General features: G+C 34.8%; 1 protein-coding gene across 1 annotated transcript; it reads right to left on the bottom strand.

The window, feature by feature from the left end:
• Positions 1 to 1,042: 1,042 nt before the first annotated feature.
• LOC129269448 (CMP-sialic acid transporter-like) lies at positions 1,043 to 20,593 on the bottom strand. The gene is made up of 6 exons (XM_054906950.2): positions 20,524 to 20,593; positions 16,106 to 16,156; positions 8,042 to 8,385; positions 7,285 to 7,504; positions 6,580 to 6,756; positions 1,043 to 4,506 (listed from the first exon to the last, which is right to left on the bottom strand). Exons 1-6 carry the CDS (start codon positions 20,534 to 20,536, stop codon positions 4,262 to 4,264), a joined length of 1,050 nt encoding a protein of 349 aa, XP_054762925.1. The 5' UTR covers positions 20,537 to 20,593; the 3' UTR covers positions 1,043 to 4,261.
• Between the last annotated feature and the right edge of the window lie 639 nt (positions 20,594 to 21,232).

Below are 21,232 nucleotides of genomic sequence, written 5' to 3'. Positions count from 1 at the left end.
ATGACCTGAAACGGGTAAAACATTTGGCCGAACATTAGCATACAGTCCCACTTATGCACTTTTGTGTGCAGTGCATACTTGAGAAGTTTCTCATCATCCTACTCATTTCAACATCTTAACAACAAACATTATTTCTTTGGTGCATTGTTATCAACATATTCCATTCTCTTATTTTGTGGCAGTTTCCGTAACAACAAATATGTCTAAAACCGAGAATTATCTTTTAATAATTACCAGTCCCCAAAGATAACTTGGGCCATCTGGTTGCTCATAAGCTAAATAACTCTTATATCATCAACAGCTGCCAGATTAGTATATTTTATTCATTTACTATACACACAACTGACAAAGCCATCATGCAATTCGCTTCTATAGAGTAAACCAATTCAAGCTTTTCTTTCCAGCGTGTATATAGAATAATTAAAGCATGCAGAATAAATAGATGGTTACTGCAAATATTTTTTTCATAAATATATGTATAAGCCAGATTTTATATAATTGTTACAACCTGGCAGTCATTTTTTTTAAAACTCAATATTAACAATTATGTTATTTCAGTTTCAACCTTCAATTGAAAGTGGAGAAATATAATACAAGAATGGTAACCTTCACTTAAAAATTACAAATAATTTTGTTCTAATAGAATTCATTGAAACAATGAAATGTGACCTGCTCATTGGTGAGTTCTGTACATACCTTACTATATACTTGTAATTTGTTCAGTACTGTCCTAAATCAATAAATTTATCTTGCACTTTGAAGATTGTGTTTGATTGTTCATCATACATACTATCACTGGATCGGAACCATTTGAACTGCTTTCAGAGATAACATATTAAATACTATATGGCACTGGTATGGAGTCATACAATGTTCTATCACTTTAAAGCTCATGCAACATGACAAAGAACAGAAAAACAAAATAAATAAATGAAAGGACCTTTTTTTAGAAAGAGGTGTTATACGTAACCTCATCAAATATTGATTCTATATTTTTAAAGCAAACCTGTGAAAATAAAGGAGAGCCAAACCAGGGCACCATCTTACAAAGCGTTACAGTTGATCCAATTGATACCAACTATGGAAAGCCATATGGGGGCTGCTGCATACAACTTTTTAACATAGATTTAAAACTCTGGTTTGTGAAATTCTGCCATTGACTTTACTACAAGAAAATATATGTACTCTAGTAAAATAATAACCATTTTTCTCTACTGAAAAGTTTTATGTAACAGGGCCCTGATTTCTGGTATATTAGATATGTGCCAGAAACAAAACTTTCCTACACTGACAAAAGGAAGCAACTCATGAAATATGGACATTTCAATAGCAAGTACATGTAACTCTATTTATTCCCATATAAAAACAATGAAACATTTTCCTCATTTACAAAGAAACCCATTCCAAAGAGTTGCTTCCTTTTGTCAGTGGACAGCAGAGTAGCTATGCAATCAGACTATATTCTATTATCACAGATGTTCATGCCACAAATTCAAGATAACATCTAAACATTATAAAGATTCCAAACAAGCTCAACCAAAAAAAAAACACCAAAAACAAACAAAAATAAAAACCACAAATCAATAGAAAGCTACAAGGGAAATTTGCACAAGGAAACTCATGGCTAAATTTGCACTTTACCAAGAAACTTTCAACCTCCCTGGCAGGGTACAAACATATTGCTCTTAAAATGTATTGTGTGAACTGAACATAATAAAAATAAAATGAAAATAATTTCAAAATTCCTCATTATTTCAATAATAGAGTGAAAATAATTTGAAATACTTAAGTAGCTTATCATTATTGTACCAAATTACCAAGAACCAAATGAAAATGACAAATTTCATTAAAAATTGCCGATGACCAAAATCAAAGTACTAAATATTCTGTTCGTGCTAAATCTGATATGAATATAGAACGTTTGAGTCAAAGTTCAATAAACATTCCATCAACATAATAGATTCTACATGACAAACAGGCAAACAATTCAGAAAGTATAATATTTGTCATTATAACTTTGTTACACGTCCCTTCATGAGTTACACAACCAACAAGACGTACATGTATCCAATTTTAGGGCTTAAGAAATATAACATAAAATCCAATTTTAGGGCTTGATAAAAATAGAACATAGTACAATTAAATTCAATTCAAATATTGTCTCCAACACCTACAACGAAAATGTCACTGTTTTTAATATATAGGTACAAAACATGGTCTCTAAAATCAATACAACAAACAAAAATATTTTTAAAAACAATATGAAAAAATATACTGAACTAATGATATCAATTATGAAACTTTTTGTCATAAATAAAAATAGTAATATAATCATATGGAGGATGACAATTAAGATTAAGGAACTCTAAGCTCAAGAGATGTCCACTACAATGTTTCTGGACATTGTCATTTTCACAAGAAAATTATAAACTCACTTCATATTCATAGTAAAAATACTAATGTCAATCGTTAATCCCCACATCATTTATGAAGCTTCTAAAAGAAGTGATTTTACAATGATTGTAAATTATTATCAGTATATCCACAATGCATATTTGATTTCATAATACAGTTTAGATCTGTGAGAATGTTCTATTTTATGGCAATTCTATGCTATAAATACCATATCTTATGTGAAAGTAGAAAATAAAAGAATAAAAAAATGAGTTCAGGTGATAGAACACAAACAGCTTAAAATGGTAAAAGAATGCCATTACAATAGGTGCCCCCAAATCCACAAAATGATTTTAATAATAGAATTACGTTGCAGATATGGAATATTGTTTATTGAGTGATTCTAGTATCATTTTAAAGGTAATTTCTCATAGATGAAATAAGAGGGCATGTCATTATTCCAACTTATCTTTTGGGTGCATAATTTCAAATAAATTTATACATTTTCATCCAGACATTGACATGTCTCAATTATAGGTAAAATTGTGATAGGATACTAATATTCTAAGAACAAAGTCAATATTTAATGCAGCAAAATCTATTGAAAAATCAATGTAAAAATAAGTACAAGGATTGACTTCAATACAAAAGTCACACACAATACTAAACTAAGTAATTATGAAAGAAAAATTCAAATACATATATTTAAGAAGTTTTGAGAAAAAAAATTATCAGGGCATATTTCAATGGTCACAACAATGAATTGTTGATCAAAATATTTGATTTTCAATACATGGGAAAAAGGGGGAAAATGGAAGAAAAATAAACTTGTCATATGTGTTTAATAATAGCTTCATGAAATACCCCCCCCCCCCCAGCTAGCATTCAAATGTAGGATTCATAAGTTGTCTCCTTATTAGGCAAACAAAAGGGAGGTAAAATCAAAGCCTGTCAGAGATTGGGAATCCACAAATTACACTAATTGAATGAAGGGTTGCTTTGATATTAAACCATAATGCGAAACAAACTGATTTGTGACCATTTGGGATTAATGCACATGTACAGTATCATCATTTGGTCAGCTGTTGATGTCCACGTGTCAATGGTCTAAAACTGTGGGTTGTACAGTTATGACTGATGTACATCTTTCAATACTAGGTACAAATATCAATACAACATGAGTACTATTCTACTCAAATAATTTAAGTACAAACTCCCTATACAAATGGACTAATAAAAATGTCCACTTTTTATAAATATACCAAAAAAATACACCTCCGTAGTAATATATGCAGTAAAATGCTTTACATGACATAAATATACCAGTAGCCAGGGGGTGTTTTATGAAACTTGCAATCAGTTGCAAGTCAATTGATTGCAAAGACACAAATCAAGCCTATGTATTGAAATCAATTGAAATTTGCAAATAGATTCCCGGTCAATCTTCTGCAACAATAAGTATGAACAGGTTTCATATGGTTTAAATTACTTGCAATTTTTGAAATAAATTTTTGAAATCTATTGTAAAGAAGTTTCTTAAAAAGCCTCCTGACTACTAGGTAAAAGATAGCATGGTACTGTTCTAGACAAAGAGTGACACATCTGAGGTGGGCATGACTGAAGCACCAATATCTTGATGGGTGAGTGCTGCACAGGAAGCAAGAGCTGAGGTTTTCAAGGTATACAAAGACTGCTATACAAACATCGGTGATCATCATCCATGAATCCATTCAAAGGTGCCTTTGCTAAAAAGTCCAAGGGTTGCATTCTTTGAGGTGCAGGACTGGGAATATAATAAGATTTCCAATCTGACAAGAAGTCTCACCTCCTCTATGTAAGTCTATCAACAAGTCAACTGTTGGGTCCGCTAGACATTCTGTGGCCCTCTGGCCTTGGGCGTGCTTGCAGCTGGCATGGGAAGGCTGTACAGATAAATAGCGACAGTCACAAGAGCTGATCCACCCATGAAGAGGTACCCAAAGGACTTCCCAAAGAAAACAAATGAGCCTACAGCTGCTAAGACGATAGATACTGCTGTAGAGAATCCTTTGATGATGTTATCAAGGTACTTGACCACAATGGATGTGTACAAACCTCCTATACTAGCCATTGCTGTGAAAACATACAAAAAGGGAATATATTAGTAAAAAGATACTTGCAAATCAAGAACCAAATCATCCTATATGTTTATCTTTTTTTTAAAGTTTTTTTTTAAAACTAATAACTAGTGGCGGATCTAGCTAAGTTGAACATACCATTTCAGGGGCCATATTGTTAAATATGCACAATAGTTGGCCTGTCAAGACTCTTGTCTTATCCAGCTCTATCTGCGCAATGTATTCGGTAAAAGAGGGGCTCAAATACATTCCAAGTACAAAGTATAATTCAAACAAGTGGAATGCCTCTAGCAGTCTCGCCTGCATTACACGATTTAATGTAGCAGCAGTGCTAACTTTGAAAACTACTACAAAATAATCATTCACAAAAACACCATTCATATAATGACATAACATCACGTTCATTGACCATAAATGACATTTGAACGGTGACTTAAGACTTGTCAACTACACCCATGTCCACATTTCATTCACTCTATCCATAAACTTTCAAAGTTATGATGGCAATTCAACAATTACCGCAACATGGCCTAAGTTTATTGACATTTACTGAACTTTGACCTTGGTTTTGTGACCTGAAACTCACAGGGGATGTTCAGTGATACTTGATTACTCTTATATCCCAAGTTTTATGAACTAGATCCATAAACTTTCAGAGTTAGGTTGGTAATTCAACAAATACCCCCAACACAGCCAGAGTTCATTGGCCTTAAATGGCCATGGTCATGTGACCTGAAACTCGTACAGGATGTTCACTAATACTTGATTAAACTTATGTCTAAGTTTCATGAACCAGATCCATAAATTTTCGAAGTTATGATAGTAATTCAACAAATACCCCAAACTTGGCCAAAGTTCATTGACCCTAAATGACCTTTGACCTTGGTCATGTGACCTGAAACTCAGGCAGGTTGTTCACTAATACTTGATCAACCTTATGTCCAAGTTTCATGAACTAGATCCATATACTTTCTAAGTTATGATGTCATTTCAAAAAACTTAACCTTAGGTTAAGATTTGATGTTGACGCCGCCGCCGTTGCCGTCGGAAAAGCGGCGCCTATAGTCTCGCTCTGCTATGCAGGTGAGACAAAAATCATTAATCAGATACATTTTACTAGTTTCCTTCCACAAACTAGTTTTACATCAAGCATAGACCCCCCCCAAAAAAAAAAGTTCAATGAATAATCGATGATGGTTAGGAGGGACTACAATGTCATTGATAAACATTCCTACATTGCAGCTCCTAAAGTCAATGGTAAATCTTGCAAGCAAGTGCAATTTTTGCAAAATACTTGCTGATATACCAAAATTTCATTAGAATTGAAGCAAATTCAGCTTCCCTTCAGAACCATCATAGTTCAATAAAACTTTGATAAATGACCGGACCACATAATCATGAATTCAATACCCTGATAGTGCAATAAGAATTGGTCAAATATATCTTCCCTTAAAGGAGAATGAAACCTTTGGAACAAGTAGGCTTGTGTCGTAACAGAAAAATCAAAGAAAAAGAACAAAGAAAGTTTGAGAAAAATCGGACAAATAATGAGAAAGTTATGAGCATTTGAATATAGCAATCACTATGGAGATCCTCCCATTGGCAATGAGACAAGGATGTGTGATGTCACATGTGAACAACTTTCCCTTTGATGGACTATAAAATACCCTCAAAATGTCTGTTTGCTTTTTCTTATGGTGATACAAACTCTTTATCCATGATGTATTTTTCAAAAATCTGTATTACATGCCCTCCTATAGAAAGAACACATAATCTACTGATAGATGTGATAACAGAAGCAATTTAAGTGAAATACATACTAAAGTAATGGGGAGAGTTGTTCACAAGTGACATCACACATCTTTGTCGCATTGCCAATTTGAGGATCTCCATAGCATTAGTGATCACAATATTCAAATGCTCATAACTTTCTAATTATTTGTCAGATATTTCTCAAACTTTCGTTGATCTGTTTCTTTGATTTTTCTGTTTTCACACAAGCAATCTTGTTCCAAAGGTTTCATTCTCCTTTAAATATCCCGGTAATCAGAACAGATGGCATACTTACCTATAATCAAACAAACATATGCATCATAGCCATATAGAAATCCATGATCCATAATATTCCTATAATCTTTGGTAAATACTGCTACAAGACCGCTTATGATACCAAATAGATACATCTGAACATTCCGTATCCATAATGTTGTCTCGGTTCCTTTTAGTACTTTTTCAAAATAAACACCTGTGTGTACACATAGAAAGAAGGAAATAAAGACAATGTCATGGCAAGTCAGAAATTCTTCAACATCATAGCTTTGCTGGTAGAATACTTTTCATACATCAAAAAGCTCCATTATTACTATCCAATAATTTCATTTGAATCATATTTGTGGCAACTAATGATACTTGTTATGTTTTCCATTCTCATCTTTTGTTATATCATACCATTTACATCCTAATATCTATTTTTTCGTGATTCACCATAAAGATATGAGGCGAGGATATAGATCTAGTTGTGTTCACTTTTTTCCATCAGGATAAAATCTTACTGAATTGATACCGGAACCGTCCCAGGAGCTTTGCCTACTACATGTATGGTTACATCCCAGACCGGTTGAAAATACTAGTGCCATACATCTGCTTATATACATGCAAAGGGAAAGACCCCTCTAAAAAACTTAGCATCTGGATTCTTGCCAAAAGATAGTGTAATGATAATTCCCAAACTCAATTAATCCCAATATCAATAAACTCCCATGATCCTCCTCACCTGCGAATCCTGAGCAGAGACAGGAGACTATGATAGCTATTAATCCTTTCATGTAATTATAATGGGATGAATCTTCTTTCGTGTTTGCAGATTCCACCTGAACGGCAGCCACGCCAGCAAAGAGAAGAAAGATGGCAAGCCACTGCATTGGGTTGATCTTCTTCCCTATCATCACCACCATGAACATTGCTGTTGTGATGATCTTCAACTGATATGTTATCTGTGAGTCAAGAAAAGATTGTTTACGCTACAATATCACAGAGTAAAATAAAAATGAGTCAAGCAAAACAAATATGACACTACAGTTATCACAGACTAAAGTAAGATTTTGGCAATACAGATATGGGAACCTCTTGAAACGACAAAGGATGCAGAGTTCAGAAATTTTATTACAAAGCTCCAAGAATAGATTCCTTTATTTCTGGTAATATGGACCTTCCTCAACAAATTGGCCTTAAATTAAGTTGCACTGTGTAAATCAAGAGGGTTACAGATTCACTTAAATATGATATCAATCTGTCATCTTGAACAAATAATAAGGGATCAGATTTTGAAGAAAAACAGTCCCAAACTACTGAAATTCATAAGCCAGTATCTCAGTAGTGTCAGCATGTCATAGCTTTAAGCATGAATGGTCACTGCTCCAAGATATCATCAGCCTATGCATAATCAAATAATGCACAGTATTCAAAGTTGTGCTAAGTTTGTGACTGCTATGAATGCTCAGTATTTGTGCCATAGGAATAATATCACATACCTGATAGGTAGCAGCGTCCAGATTGGACAAGGCCACAAAGGCCAGGTTGTTCTGAAGAGCATAGATGATACTGGGAATGCACATCTTGAATGTATCCGATGGGTTACAAAGGACATTGTGGTAGACGTCCCTCATCATCCCTATCAGGCTCTTGTGTTCCTTGGTGAGTAGCATGAGACTGATGGTGAGCTTGGAGACCTCTGATAGAAGAACTGTGGTGGTGCTGAAGTACATGGGGACGTTGTCTCTGGAGCGGGTGAAGCGGATCAACAGGATGTACCCCGTGGCATTCATGGTCAGCACCAACAAGATGTACATCTTGAAGCCAAAGCTGGCTCCTTCTCCTGGATTCATACCATGAGCAAACACATATATGATAGGTTAGCTCGACAATTAAAGGTATAGATGGGACTAAAGTTTGCACTTGTTGACCTACACTTGTAGAAGAAAACACTTGCATTCTTGTTGCTTCACTTAAAAATGGCCAACAGCGATATCTATCCAAAGCAAAATAACTGAACAGTAATGAATTGTTGTCAGCTGTCAAACCAGATACAAGACTGCCCCCCCCCCCCCCCGAAAAGAAAAAGGACCTAGTCTTTCAGGATAGATAGCTTTAAAGCTTCTAGTTTTTGCTGAATGTCACCATTCTAGTTCATTACGAGATAAATATACTACATGAAAGTACAGCAAATACATGTAATTAAGATGTGGAAGATATGAAATACGGGTTGTTTTTTTTAATATAAACTTCTCAATATGAAATAAAAAATATGGGTTGTTTTTTTAATATAAACTTTTCAATTTTGCATGAAAACTTATTTCGATCAGGTGCCCAAATTACAAATAGAATAACTGGGTACTTTTTCTTTTTAACATAAAACCACTTCACAAGCATTGAATGAACTGAAAATTATGGCAAAAAGAAACATAAATTTTACATAAAGTTGAATATGATGTGATTAAAAATGAATGCCAAAACATTCACTCATTCCAGCAAACTTTTCATTTTATGAAGCAGACAGTAACTCTGTACAAAGTGATAAAAGTGATACAAAATGATATGACTTCTTACACATGTATTTGATGTTAAAGCAGACCGTGCACAATGCTGAAACTGATGTATTTTCCTATCAAACAATTGATGGCTATTCAAGTACATATAGTGAAAGCATATAGACAAACCATATTTGCTACCTAAAAACTGTTCATGTATTGTACAGTACATGAAAGACTGACAACTCGGCTGATTAATTGAAGTAATTTTGTTTTTACATGTAGCTATACATATATGCAATATTATCATATCAAGGATTTTGAAAATACACAACACTTGGGAATAATAATAATAATAATATAGCATTTACATGTATGAGGCGCTGATTTATCTATTTTCCTATTCAATGGCGCACTATATATTACCCTGGCTGTAGCTCCAGCTGCTAAAGGCACTTGGTGCATTCAAGGAATTAATCCTGCCGAGTACCCACCTCACCTGGGTTGAGTGCAGCACAATGAGAATAAATTTCTTGCTGAAGGAAAACACACCATAGCTGAGATTCGAACCCACTTCCCTCTCATTGAAAGACGAGATTCGTAACCACTAGACCACAAAGAATTTTTTTTTTTAAATGAAGTTGCCAATAGAACTACCTGCAACTAAGCAATAAACTCATATACATGAACATTTTAAATCTAAACTAAATTGTTTTTTAGCATTTATATATTGAATTTTAAAGGAATTCAACTGACATTTAAAAAGTGGCATGTATAACAGAAATGTTCACACCTCTCATATCTTATAAAATATCTGACGGCATTCTGAATTCTCAGCAGAATATTGTAATCTGAATAATATTTACCATGTTCCTCTGATAATGTCATAACATTATTATTTTATGAAGATTCACAGAATCTCTAATTATTATAGCCTGTAGGCCTACATGTATGTCAGTTCATCATGTAGAGCAGAGTCCAACTTCCAAGCATGACATTAATTACTTTCTAGTGCACCTTGGGATAGTTTATTTCCAAATAGATAGCACTGTAGGGATTCTTTCTATTATATTATCTATAATTACATTTACTTCATACATGTACATGTACATGAAATATATCTATAGTTATTTCAACATAATATATATTCCAAGTAAGGTGCATTGCTGATACAAATGATATTAATCTTTAAGTTTTGCCTAAGAAATTCTCATTATTTGAAGATGGGTGTGAAGTATATATAAAGAGGAAAGCAGGGGAGTCCAAAGGTTTCATGTTTAGAGAATCGTTCCAAAAGGGAAATATGCAAGTTTCCAAAACATGATAGAGCCTGCTGTATGTATTCCCGGGGGGGGGGGGGGGCACTCAGTATATAATGCATAGTGGGTATGTGCCGCGGAGGGGACCCCCATTTTTACACTCAAATTTCCGTTCCAAGGCATAGCATTTTTGTCTTTTTGAGAAAAAGAACAAAGAAAGCCGCTCCAAGGCATAGCATTTCCTTCTTATCGAGAAAAAAGAAGAAAGAAATCCGTTCCAAAGCTTCGCATATTTTTCGTTACGCCGTTCCGGTCGCATTGATCTGCTACAAGGAGCTGCAATTTTGGTGAAAAGCGGCCGTAGAGCGCTTTTCGACCATCGCCTAAGCGCGAGCGCACCCGGCGGAGGCCGCGCTAGCTGCGTCATGCACGATTGCCCGTTCCATAGGGATGCATACGCACTCACAGAGATACGGAGATCCGTTCCGAGGACCCCCGTTTTCACAAACATTTGTAGTTCCGAAGCCCGTTCCGAGGACCCTCCTTTTTACAATAAGCCCGCTCCAAGGCCCCCGTTTTTTGCCTCGCCCGCGGCACACCCCTACCACTTTTTTGGTCGAGTGCCCCCCCCCCCGGGTATGTATTTACGTACATGTACCCAGTTATAATTACAAACAATGGATATGAGAGAATTGTCTGCATTTGTCTCAGCAATATCCAATAAATGTTTCAATAAGGCAACAGACATTGTATTTCCCTCCTGAATCATGATTTTGAGTAAAAATATAACTCTTTGTTCATACAAAAATTCATACAATTACATCCAGAGCCAAAACACATGAAGGAAACACTAAAAAAGATTGGTTTTGAAATATGATTTTTCACACTGCTCTATTCATAGCACCCATGCTCTGTTTTAGGTTCTTTGTTACATGTACAATTGAAAACAATTTGATGGCCTCTAATGTTCACTTTAATTGTGTAAAATGAGTATACATGAGTCAGATAAGCTGGCATTGGGTCAATGAATTTTAAACCAACAATATTATTCTGAAACCAGAAACCCCATACTGCATACATCCTGAATTTATTAAAGATGAAGAACTTGGCAGACATGTTTTTGTCAAGCATTGGATTTTCCTCAAGGTTGTTCAAAATCCTCAATGAAGTTCATTCCTTAAAACATTGTTAGTGAAAAACAATTTCTAAAAATACTTTTGGATGTTGGATACATGTAGTCAAGTTGGAAAGAAAGGAACTGAAAAGTGTGGGAAAAATAAATATCGCACATACTATCAAAGTTTGCAAAATGAATTGAAATTCATATAGCCAAATACATCTAGCTTCTTTCAAAGAAATAATGGTTAATTCATATAATGTAATATCTTTATTTTCTCCACACTCCTTGTCATAACTCAATGAAATACTTTTTTTAAATTATTATTTACATATTATATATATATATATATATATATATATGCCTACAAGGGTGTTCACGCCTTCTTTCTTTTTCTTTAAAATATAAGTATGTAGTTTTGTGATGCTGACTGGTTAGCTTTAAACCTTGAACAATGTAGCAAAGTTGTTTGTCTGTGTGATGCTTCTACATGCATGATCCCTTCATTAATACACAGCATGGGATCAAGCCTCCCACAGATATTAAATGGACAAATCGGATATCGCTGGTGGAACAACATATCCTTATATCTCAAACAGTTGAACTATTTAGGAGATTCTCAAACAGTTGAACTATTTAGGAGAATCTCAAACAGTTGAACTATTTTAGAGAATCTCAAACAGTTGAACTATTTAGGAGAATCTCAAACAGTTGAACTATTTTAGAGAATCTCAAACAGTTGAACTATTTAAGAGAATCTCAAACAGTTGAACTATTTTAGAGAATCTCAAACAGTTGAACTATTTTAGAGAATCTCAAACAGTAGAACTATTTCAGAGAATCTCAAACAGTTGAACTATTTAGGAGAATGAAGAAAAATAACTATTTTTTTCATTTGTGCTGTTATAGTATGTATCCTATCAAAGTGGACTTGCCCTTACGTTAATATTCAAGGCCAAAGATTAATTTAAAAACATAGGCATATTTTATGTTGCAAGGCCAAACTAATCTCTAAAATAAAAATTGAACATCGAACATTATCAAAATAAAAAAATTAACATGAATGATAGAAAAAACTGTGGAAAGGACTTTCAAATCAATTGATAGAAAAACCTCAACAGATTTCAACATTTGCAAACCTGTATAAGAATATGCAACTGATAAAGCACTACAAATCACCTACATGTAGACATTCTTTTCTATTGATACAGGTGATCAAACAAAAACTTATGGTCCTGGGTGATGATTAACAGTGATCAATAATGAATATTTATTGTTTCTGATTTTTTTTCAATGAAAACATGAATTCTAGTTAAACATTTTGCAAGGTTAAAATTTAAACCCAACAGTGATAATCTTTAGCCTGATAAGTAATTTTTACACGCCATGTAATCAATCAGATGTACTGTATGCAGAGCCACCGTTCAACTAGTAAAATGGCAATATGACACCAATATCAGCCATGTATTGCCCCTTTACTTGTGAAATGACAAAATCATCAATTTGACAGTGTTTATTCAATTGTTTTTTTTTTGTATCATTAAAAAATGACTTACTTTTAGTATTTGCTGCTGAGTCAAAAGTTCAGGTTAATGTGAATTACATTTGATTTTCATCTTACATTCTAATCTGACAAAAGAATGGTGACAGATAACTTTTAGTTTTCTGAAAGAAGTTTTCAATATGAAACCTTTCTACCACCAAAAGGAGACAAGAAGTTGGTGTTGATCGACAAATTTATATAATACATAATTCAACAGGGAGATGGGCCCAAAACTTATAGTCTACACAAACAGGTTTAGTGTAGTATATTTCAGGCAAACATCTGCATTCATTCCTCCATTTCTATAAGGAAAAATAAATATATTTGTAGTATATCTGGCAAACACAAGCCTTACAATATTTCATTTCATAGCGAATTTGAGTAAACAGTGCAGTGCTCCGTAACACAAACGTCTGCAATCAATCACTAAATACCAATGACCAATCAAGATCATCATTGCATGCGCACTCTGTTTAAAATACTGACCGGGAACCAATCAGTGCAGTTCTTTCATATTTGCAATTGATTGCAAACCTTTGTGTTACAGCGCCCTGAGCTGAAAAAATCTTCACCTTCTGACCATCCATTAGTCATTACTACACAATGCCCTGTTCTATAAAACTGAATTGGGAACAAACACAAGAATTTTATGATACAACATGATATGATTTATATTATCTAGTATTTTACCACTGATAAAAAGTTTGTTGAAACAGGGTCCAAGTCTCCCCATGGTTTCCCAGAAAAAAAGCTCCAGTATCAGATTCAAACCAAAATGCAATTTGGAATGGCAGGATGAGAAATTCATGTGCTACAAAGGAAGTGCAGACGAATCAATTTTCCCCTTATTGTGCTGAACCTGAGAATCTTTACTATTGAATCACAACTGGCAGGAATTTAAAATAAAGGAAAACTATCACAAATAACCATAAAAATCCTGAATTCCCTTACCCCCAAATATACACTAATTAAAAAATATGTGAGTTTGTGCAAATTATCCCTTTAAAGTTCAAAATTTCCTGGTAAATTACAAAACAGTGCCTGGTAATATCATTTTACCAATGGGTTCAATACAAAATACATTGGAATGAGCAAATGCAGGAAAAAATAGATCCTTAAGAGTGCCACAATTCCTGGTGAAATTACAAAAAAATAACTGGTAAGATCATTTTACCATTGGGTTCAATACAAAATACTTTGGAATGAGCAAACGCAGGACAAATATCCTGTTAGTATTAAACATTTTTCTCTGCCGCCATGATCTGCTCCATCGAACACCCTGTTTACAGATCTACTCTCAAACAGTGGATCATGCTAAATGTATATGACACCAGAGGTTCTGCCATGTTGTGCTAGACCCTCTAGCATGATCTTCACCTACCCTAGGTGCTGAGACAGGTTAGATCTCACCATTGACAAGGGAAGTCCTAGCCTAGGTCACTTCATGTTCTTGGTAGATATAAACAAGGTATTTAAAATCAAATGCAAACTCTGTAGTGACTTTAAAGTGACCTGAACACAGAATAAAACAAAAGGAAAAGGAAGTCTGAAAGAACAGTTCTTCATGGGCAGGGCAGCCAAGAACAAAAATAGATTCTGGGGGGGGGGCACTTTTACTACCTATATCTGAAAAACTGGATTAGTTTTTAACATAGCAGTGAAAGGGAATTATTCAAGGGCTTTTATCCTGATTTTTTTTTTTTTTTTTTTTTTTTTTTTGGGGGGGGCTCTCTTAAGCAATTGGGGGCAAAATCACCCCCAAGCCCCTGTGTAAATTTTTCCCTGCTGAGCAGGTAATTTGGATTTTGAATCATGAACAAAGGTACTACATGTACCTAGGCTACATCCTTCAAGCAAGTATGTTCACAAATGGTTTATACAATTCTTCAAAAAATTCATCAAATAAAAGGAATATAAGTTCCATACTGGATTGTGAAAAAGCTGAAAATTAACAAAAACTCCAATAACACTCATATCAACAGAGCAGGCCAGAGTGAAGAGATTGATTTCAGTCAAGTTGTATGTTGGATGTCTATTATTGATTTTCATGTCACCTACACCTTAATATAGTCAGCAATGAAAAAAATGCACTTGCAGAACATTGATTAATTTTGATGAAATAATGGAACTATCAGTGTACCTAATGTAATCTTAGTGAGTGGCTTCATGCACTGTCTGTATAAATGTATACAAATTTACAAACATCTGTACATATTCCCATGAATATGAACATTTTCTCATTGTACAAGATGTAAACTTCGGGCTCCAAAATAAGTATGATAATATCTTGACATTGAAACTTCAGCGAATAATATTCAGAGCACGATTTTGAAATGCTATTACCAATCATAGACCTACAAGTACATGTGAAGTCACAATAATCTATAATTCTTACCAGGGACGTTCTTACCATGATTCTTCTCGACTACTCGTCCAAGGCAAAGGGTCATTAAAATGTCAACCCAGGCAGAATTTAAAGCATGGGGTTGACCAATAATAGCTGATGGAAATGTGGTTTGTTAATTGTTAGTTTGACAATTACATGTATTTACTGAGGACTTAGTATCGCCAATCATAGACCTACATGTACATCACCACATAATCATGATATCAATCATGATACATCAAGACTGGTGATAAATTAATACAAAACATGCAATATGTCTCGCCCTGGCATGATCTCCACATACTTTCTTTGTATAATTTCAAGCTTAGATTTATCAATATTACATTACTTAGCCAAAGCGAGATGTACATAGGCCTGTTTATGAAACTTTGATGAATATAAACAGCATACTCTCAGCCACATTTGCAGTACTTATCAATTCACAACCACAAAATTGTACATGTACCAAAGGCAATGGACAAAGGCTTGAACTGCTCAGTTTTCTCTTTCTCTCTCTCTCTTTCTTTCAGTATCTGTACCCTTACCTGACTTTCAAGAAACAAATTACTCTCTAAAGACCCATACATATCTATTCTACTTTACATGTATCATATCAAAAGCAATAATTACAACACAATTACCTAGACTTATGCTTTATAGTAACATTTTTTAAACTAAATGCAACTTGCAAGAGAAAGCTACATGTATACACAATTGAAAACACTTTTTTTATTTTTTTTTAGGAGGGTAAAAACATTCTTACCGGGGGTAACACTTTTGTTACCACTCCCCTCTTGGGCAGTTTCCTTGGAGTCTACAAAAAAGGGAGATCAGTACCAATTATTACTCAACAGCAAATTGGTAACAACAACTTAAGTGTTCAACTGTATCTTGTATCCATGGTGACAGAGGAAACCATGTATGAAACACATGTAGCACATAAGCTAATATAAAATCTGCCAATTTCCACTCAAAAGACAGGGGTCATTCAATCTCACATGCCAAATCGCATTGGTTTCCATTCTGCATGGGGAATTTCAATTTGTATATTGAATAGTAAAATAATGAAAGATCTTTCTGAACAAGATGATACCAGATCTAGAGTCTAAACTAGAGCACATTGTGCTCCTTTGCCATCAGCATCATGGGACATTGAATTCCTGATTTTCAATATCTTCAAACACTCTACTATATAATAGTTAACAGTAGTTGTGTTATTTTACCTATTTTTTATATCCAAAAACTCAATTTCCTCTGCAACAGCCGTCGATTATCTTAATCGCATACATTTATTTATGGCAGTGTGTGCAAACATCACGCATACCCATACTTCAGGCGGTCATTAATCTAAACATGGTGGTTCACAAAGGTCTCGCCTGATTTTGTGAATATAATAAATGATGAAAAAATGATCAATTGATTCCGAGATGACCTCTGAGCTTACATGTATCATCCTCAAAACATGTGTGGTATACCCAAAGATCATTGTACTATTAAAGTATGAATACAATTGATGCAGATATAAAGAAATGAGAGCAAGTTGAACAAAAACTTGAAAAAAGGGATGGACATGACCTCATATCATTTCACCTTTTAACCCCTAGCTGATCTTTGACCCCATCATCCTTATGAACACACATGTGGTATTACCCAAGAATCATTTGTACCAAGTGTGAACAAAATTGATGGAGAAATAAAGAAATGAGAACAAGTTGCACAAAAACTTTTTAAAAGGATGGACATGACCTCATATAATTTGACCTTTTGACCCCTAGATGACCCTTGTCCACATTATTTTCATGGACACACATGTGGTATTATGGATCATATGTACTACAGTACAAAGTACATGTATGAACATAATTGATGCAGACCCCTAGCTGACCTTTGACCCCATCATCCTTATGAACACACATGTGGTATTACTCAAGAATCATTTGTACCAAGTGTGAACAAAATTGATAGAGAAATAAAGAAATGAGAACAAGTTGCACAAAAACTTTTAAAAAGGATGGACATGACCTCATATAATTTGACCTTTTGACCCCTAGAAGACCCTTGTTCCCATTATTTTCATGGACACACATGTGGTATTACGGATCATAAGTACTACAAAGTGTGAACATAATTGATGCAGAAATAAAGAAATTAGAGCAAGTTGAACAAAAACTTGACCTTTTGACCCCCTTAACCAAGTGTAATCCAAAACAATACAGAAATAAAGAAATGAGAGCAAGTTGAAAAAAACTTTAAAAAGGATGAACATGACCTAATATCATTTGACCTTTTGACCCCTTGATGACCTTTGACCCTATCATTATCACAAGGTCACATTTGGTAAATTACAAGCACCAAAGGATCACATGTACCAAGTATGAACATACATGTAATTGATGCAAAAATAAACAAAAGAGAGCAAGTTGAACAAAAACGTTAACATTTTCAAACGGACCAACAGGAAAAGTGATTTAATGCTACATTGTAGGTCTCTGCCGAACTTTAAAAGCAAGACAAAAATCATTCAATATCTTTAAAAATCTGACGAACTATTATCATCATAAAAGTGAGCTGAACTCACCCTACTTCTTTGAGGTGAGATCAATATACATACACGACATGAAAATACTGAAAACTTATCAACAATTTTGTCACCCATTCCAAAAAAAAATGCTGACTTCTCAACAAACATCAGGAATCATCATTTCATTTTGCAAGCAGAAATCATCCAAAATGGGAGTACCGTACATGTATGTAAAACGTGACACAACCAATTTTATCACATTTTCAGTCTGATATCAATATCTCATCTTTGAGCTTGACTCTTTGTGTGAATCTCCACTGAACATTTGTCTGCGAAGTTAGATCATACTATTCATAGTTAGTATTCAGAACTGTTTCCCATCACATGTACTTGTACTTGTCGAATGTCGATAGGAACAGAATTTTGATGCAATACCAGAGAAACCCCTTCACCTTGTCCTACTTTTGATCAGTTTATGGTCTTGCTATCAATTTGGTGGCTATCATTTGAATTGGTTTGTATAAAATGTAAATATTTTGTGAATGAATTTTAGCCTGATGAATATTTTTCAAATGCCTGAAGTTTGGATACCCCATCATACAGACACCGCTTGAGATAAGATGCAAATATGTGCAAAGTTAAAATGACACAAGTATGGACATGTAGCTGCTGTCAGCTGTGTAAGGAGTGTGACCTCACTCATACAGTAGCTTGATGGAGAACTGATGAAGGCAGAAATATGGATTGAAAATATATCGTTTTTGAGGGCTGATTTCTGCAAGCCCCATTTACTATTTTGGAAAGGGTAGTTATCTGGTACTTTCCCTTTTACAATTGGTGGGATCATCGCTTTGATCTACCATGACTAACACTCCTCTGCATCCATACAGTAAAAAGTTCACCAGACTATTAAAACAGATGGAGTAACTGGGAATTATGTATCTTGAGCTAGCCCCATTTGTGTTAAGTCACTGAAATCAAATGATTGTGCACCCATCAGCATAACAATGGTCATAACTTAAAAAATATTAACTGTATCCATACAAAAGTATACTTTCTTTTTAAGGAATTTTTATGAGCATTCCAAAAATGGCATTAAAAATTAATTTTTTTTATTAAATAATAAAATTTACATATTGATTGTAAATAATTATTACAATAATAAATATTTACAGTCAATATTTTTTTTATTTAATAAAAAACATTTTTAATCTATGAATTTTTCTTCAACACGGCACTTGGTAATACAGCTCATCGAAGCTACGTACGTGTACCTGGTACGTCATATCGGAGCGGGTTCAAGGGTCAAGCCCATTGTATCGCAGTGTTTACAATATGGATACATGACATCGGTCTGGTAAGAAATCTCTAATTTTTCTTATTTTTGGGGGGAAACTATCATACCTTTATACGCATTAGGTGTATAAAGGTTTGCAATTTAATAAAAATTTGGGTCTATATATGGACCACTAGTTCTAATGTTAAATATGAAGGGAAATCCCTTCTGCACTACGATCTTCTCCACAAAGGCATAGCCTGCCTTGTATCAAAGGACAATATCAAAATCATAAAAAATATGATCACTGAGTCCTCTAGGCTAGTCTAGGTTAGAGAGTGGCCACATCTTTTTATTATTATAATAATTATTTATAATCACGTACTAAATTTTAGTATTTGTTGAATAATAATTTTCATCTATAAATTGTTCTTCAAAACGGCATTTTGTAACATCGCTAATCATAGCTACGTCATAACGAAGCGGTTCAGGGTCAGACCTATTGTATTTGCTTTGATGACAAACGGATCGAGGGATCTACACGAGATCGGTCTGGTAAGAAACCTTCAATTTTTAACATTTTTATTAACCAATTTTTGAAACCTTCAATAGGCATACATGTAGGAAGGTGTAAAAATAAATAAAATCACCACCATTTACGTGATTTCCTAGGGAAATCCATCTTTGTTTTGGTCAGTCTCTTATGCATCGGGAGTATAGGAAGAGTGTCAAGACTCCATGATGAAGAGGTATACAGTATGTCAAAATATTTTAAAAAACATCATGGTGACATGGAGTCCTCAAGACTAGGTAGAGCTAGAGACAGGTTACCTCGGGCGAAGTTCGTGCAGGCTCCACTCCACTTCACTACTGCTACACTACGTACGCTCCACCTACCCAAAGCGTAGTGTAGCGGTAGTGAAGTGGAGTGGAGCCTGCACGAACTTCGCCCGAGGAAGAGACAGGTAGGACATGTTTTACGTTGTGAAAAATTGTCCGTGGATCTGAGTCACCGGGGACCTGGATCACGATAATGCCTAATCATCTGATCTACACATCTATAAAAGTATGACTACTCAATAACACACACATAAACAATCTTAACCCCGCAGGTAGCAGCTCAACTTCGTCTCTGGCACCAGCCCCCGAATGCATCGCGTGCCGGGAACCTGTCGCGGGCGCGGGCGGAGTCCACATCGCATCCTGCATGCCCCTGACCCCATTCTCTCAGTGCCTGCTGCCACGACACATTTGACAGTTAAAATCACAGTACAATATCGAAACTAAAGCATATCAAAAGTGAAACAAATCATCACATTCCTTCTCAGTGACTGACAAACTTATAATATTGCTGATGCCCATAAAATCGAGGATTTTTACTCACCTGAACCAGCCATTTTTTAACAATCTGTTCGTCTCAGCGTTCAGATCAGAAAATTGATAGATGAACGTCCCTAATCGAAAGAGGGCGCACTGCTCGTTGCGCCGGGATCGGACGGGGGTCGACCACGGAAATAAAAATATTTCCGTGGGGTCGACTGGTAAACGTAACCGACCTATAAATAGAAAAGGTTCGATGAAAATCCATCAAAGCAGTTCTAGTTCGAGATTTTCATTTCATTTCAAATTTCCATTATCAACATTAGAAACAAAAACAAATCAAACATACATTTTAAATACAAACAAATGAAATATGATAACGTGCACCAAGGGCAGAAATCTCTCCCCAAAGGTAAATAGGGGAGACCATGGCTGTAAAATTTGACAAGCAAAAAAAAAAAAGGGGGGGGGGGTATCGGCCCAAATTGTAAGGTTATCTCGTCAAAAATACATGTTTTATTTAGATTTTGAATGATGTATTTCTTTCAATCATAAAAGACCAAAAATAGTAGGGGGACATTTGATACTGTGTCCCCCTACTATTATGGGTAAAACATTTGTAGAATAGTTTTAACAAAATCTTAAATGGAAATGACGAGATCCACTAAAAAGCATTGCTTGTAGAGCATGGGTCCCCTAATAATATATCAAACGATGGAAAATTTTGGACTCATTAGCAAGTGTAGGCGTAAGAAAATACAATAAGCTAATGG

Source organism: Lytechinus pictus, chromosome 10, assembly GCF_037042905.1.
Source record: "Lytechinus pictus isolate F3 Inbred chromosome 10, Lp3.0, whole genome shotgun sequence".
NCBI lineage: Eukaryota > Metazoa > Echinodermata > Echinoidea > Temnopleuroida > Toxopneustidae > Lytechinus > Lytechinus pictus.
Note: the sequence above shows the minus strand (reverse complement) of the source record. Positions and strands in the feature narration are given on the sequence as shown.

Excerpts from the sequence above, each read along its gene's own strand:
- LOC129269448 (XM_054906950.2), bottom strand. Across the intron at positions 7,505-8,041 it reads TGGACGCTGCTACCTATCAG|ATAACATATCAGTTGAAGAT; the intron begins GTATGTGATATT and ends CTTGACTCACAG. Across the intron at positions 6,757-7,284 it reads TCTCTGCTCAGGATTCGCAG|GTGTTTATTTTGAAAAAGTA; the intron begins GTGAGGAGGATC and ends GTGTACACACAG.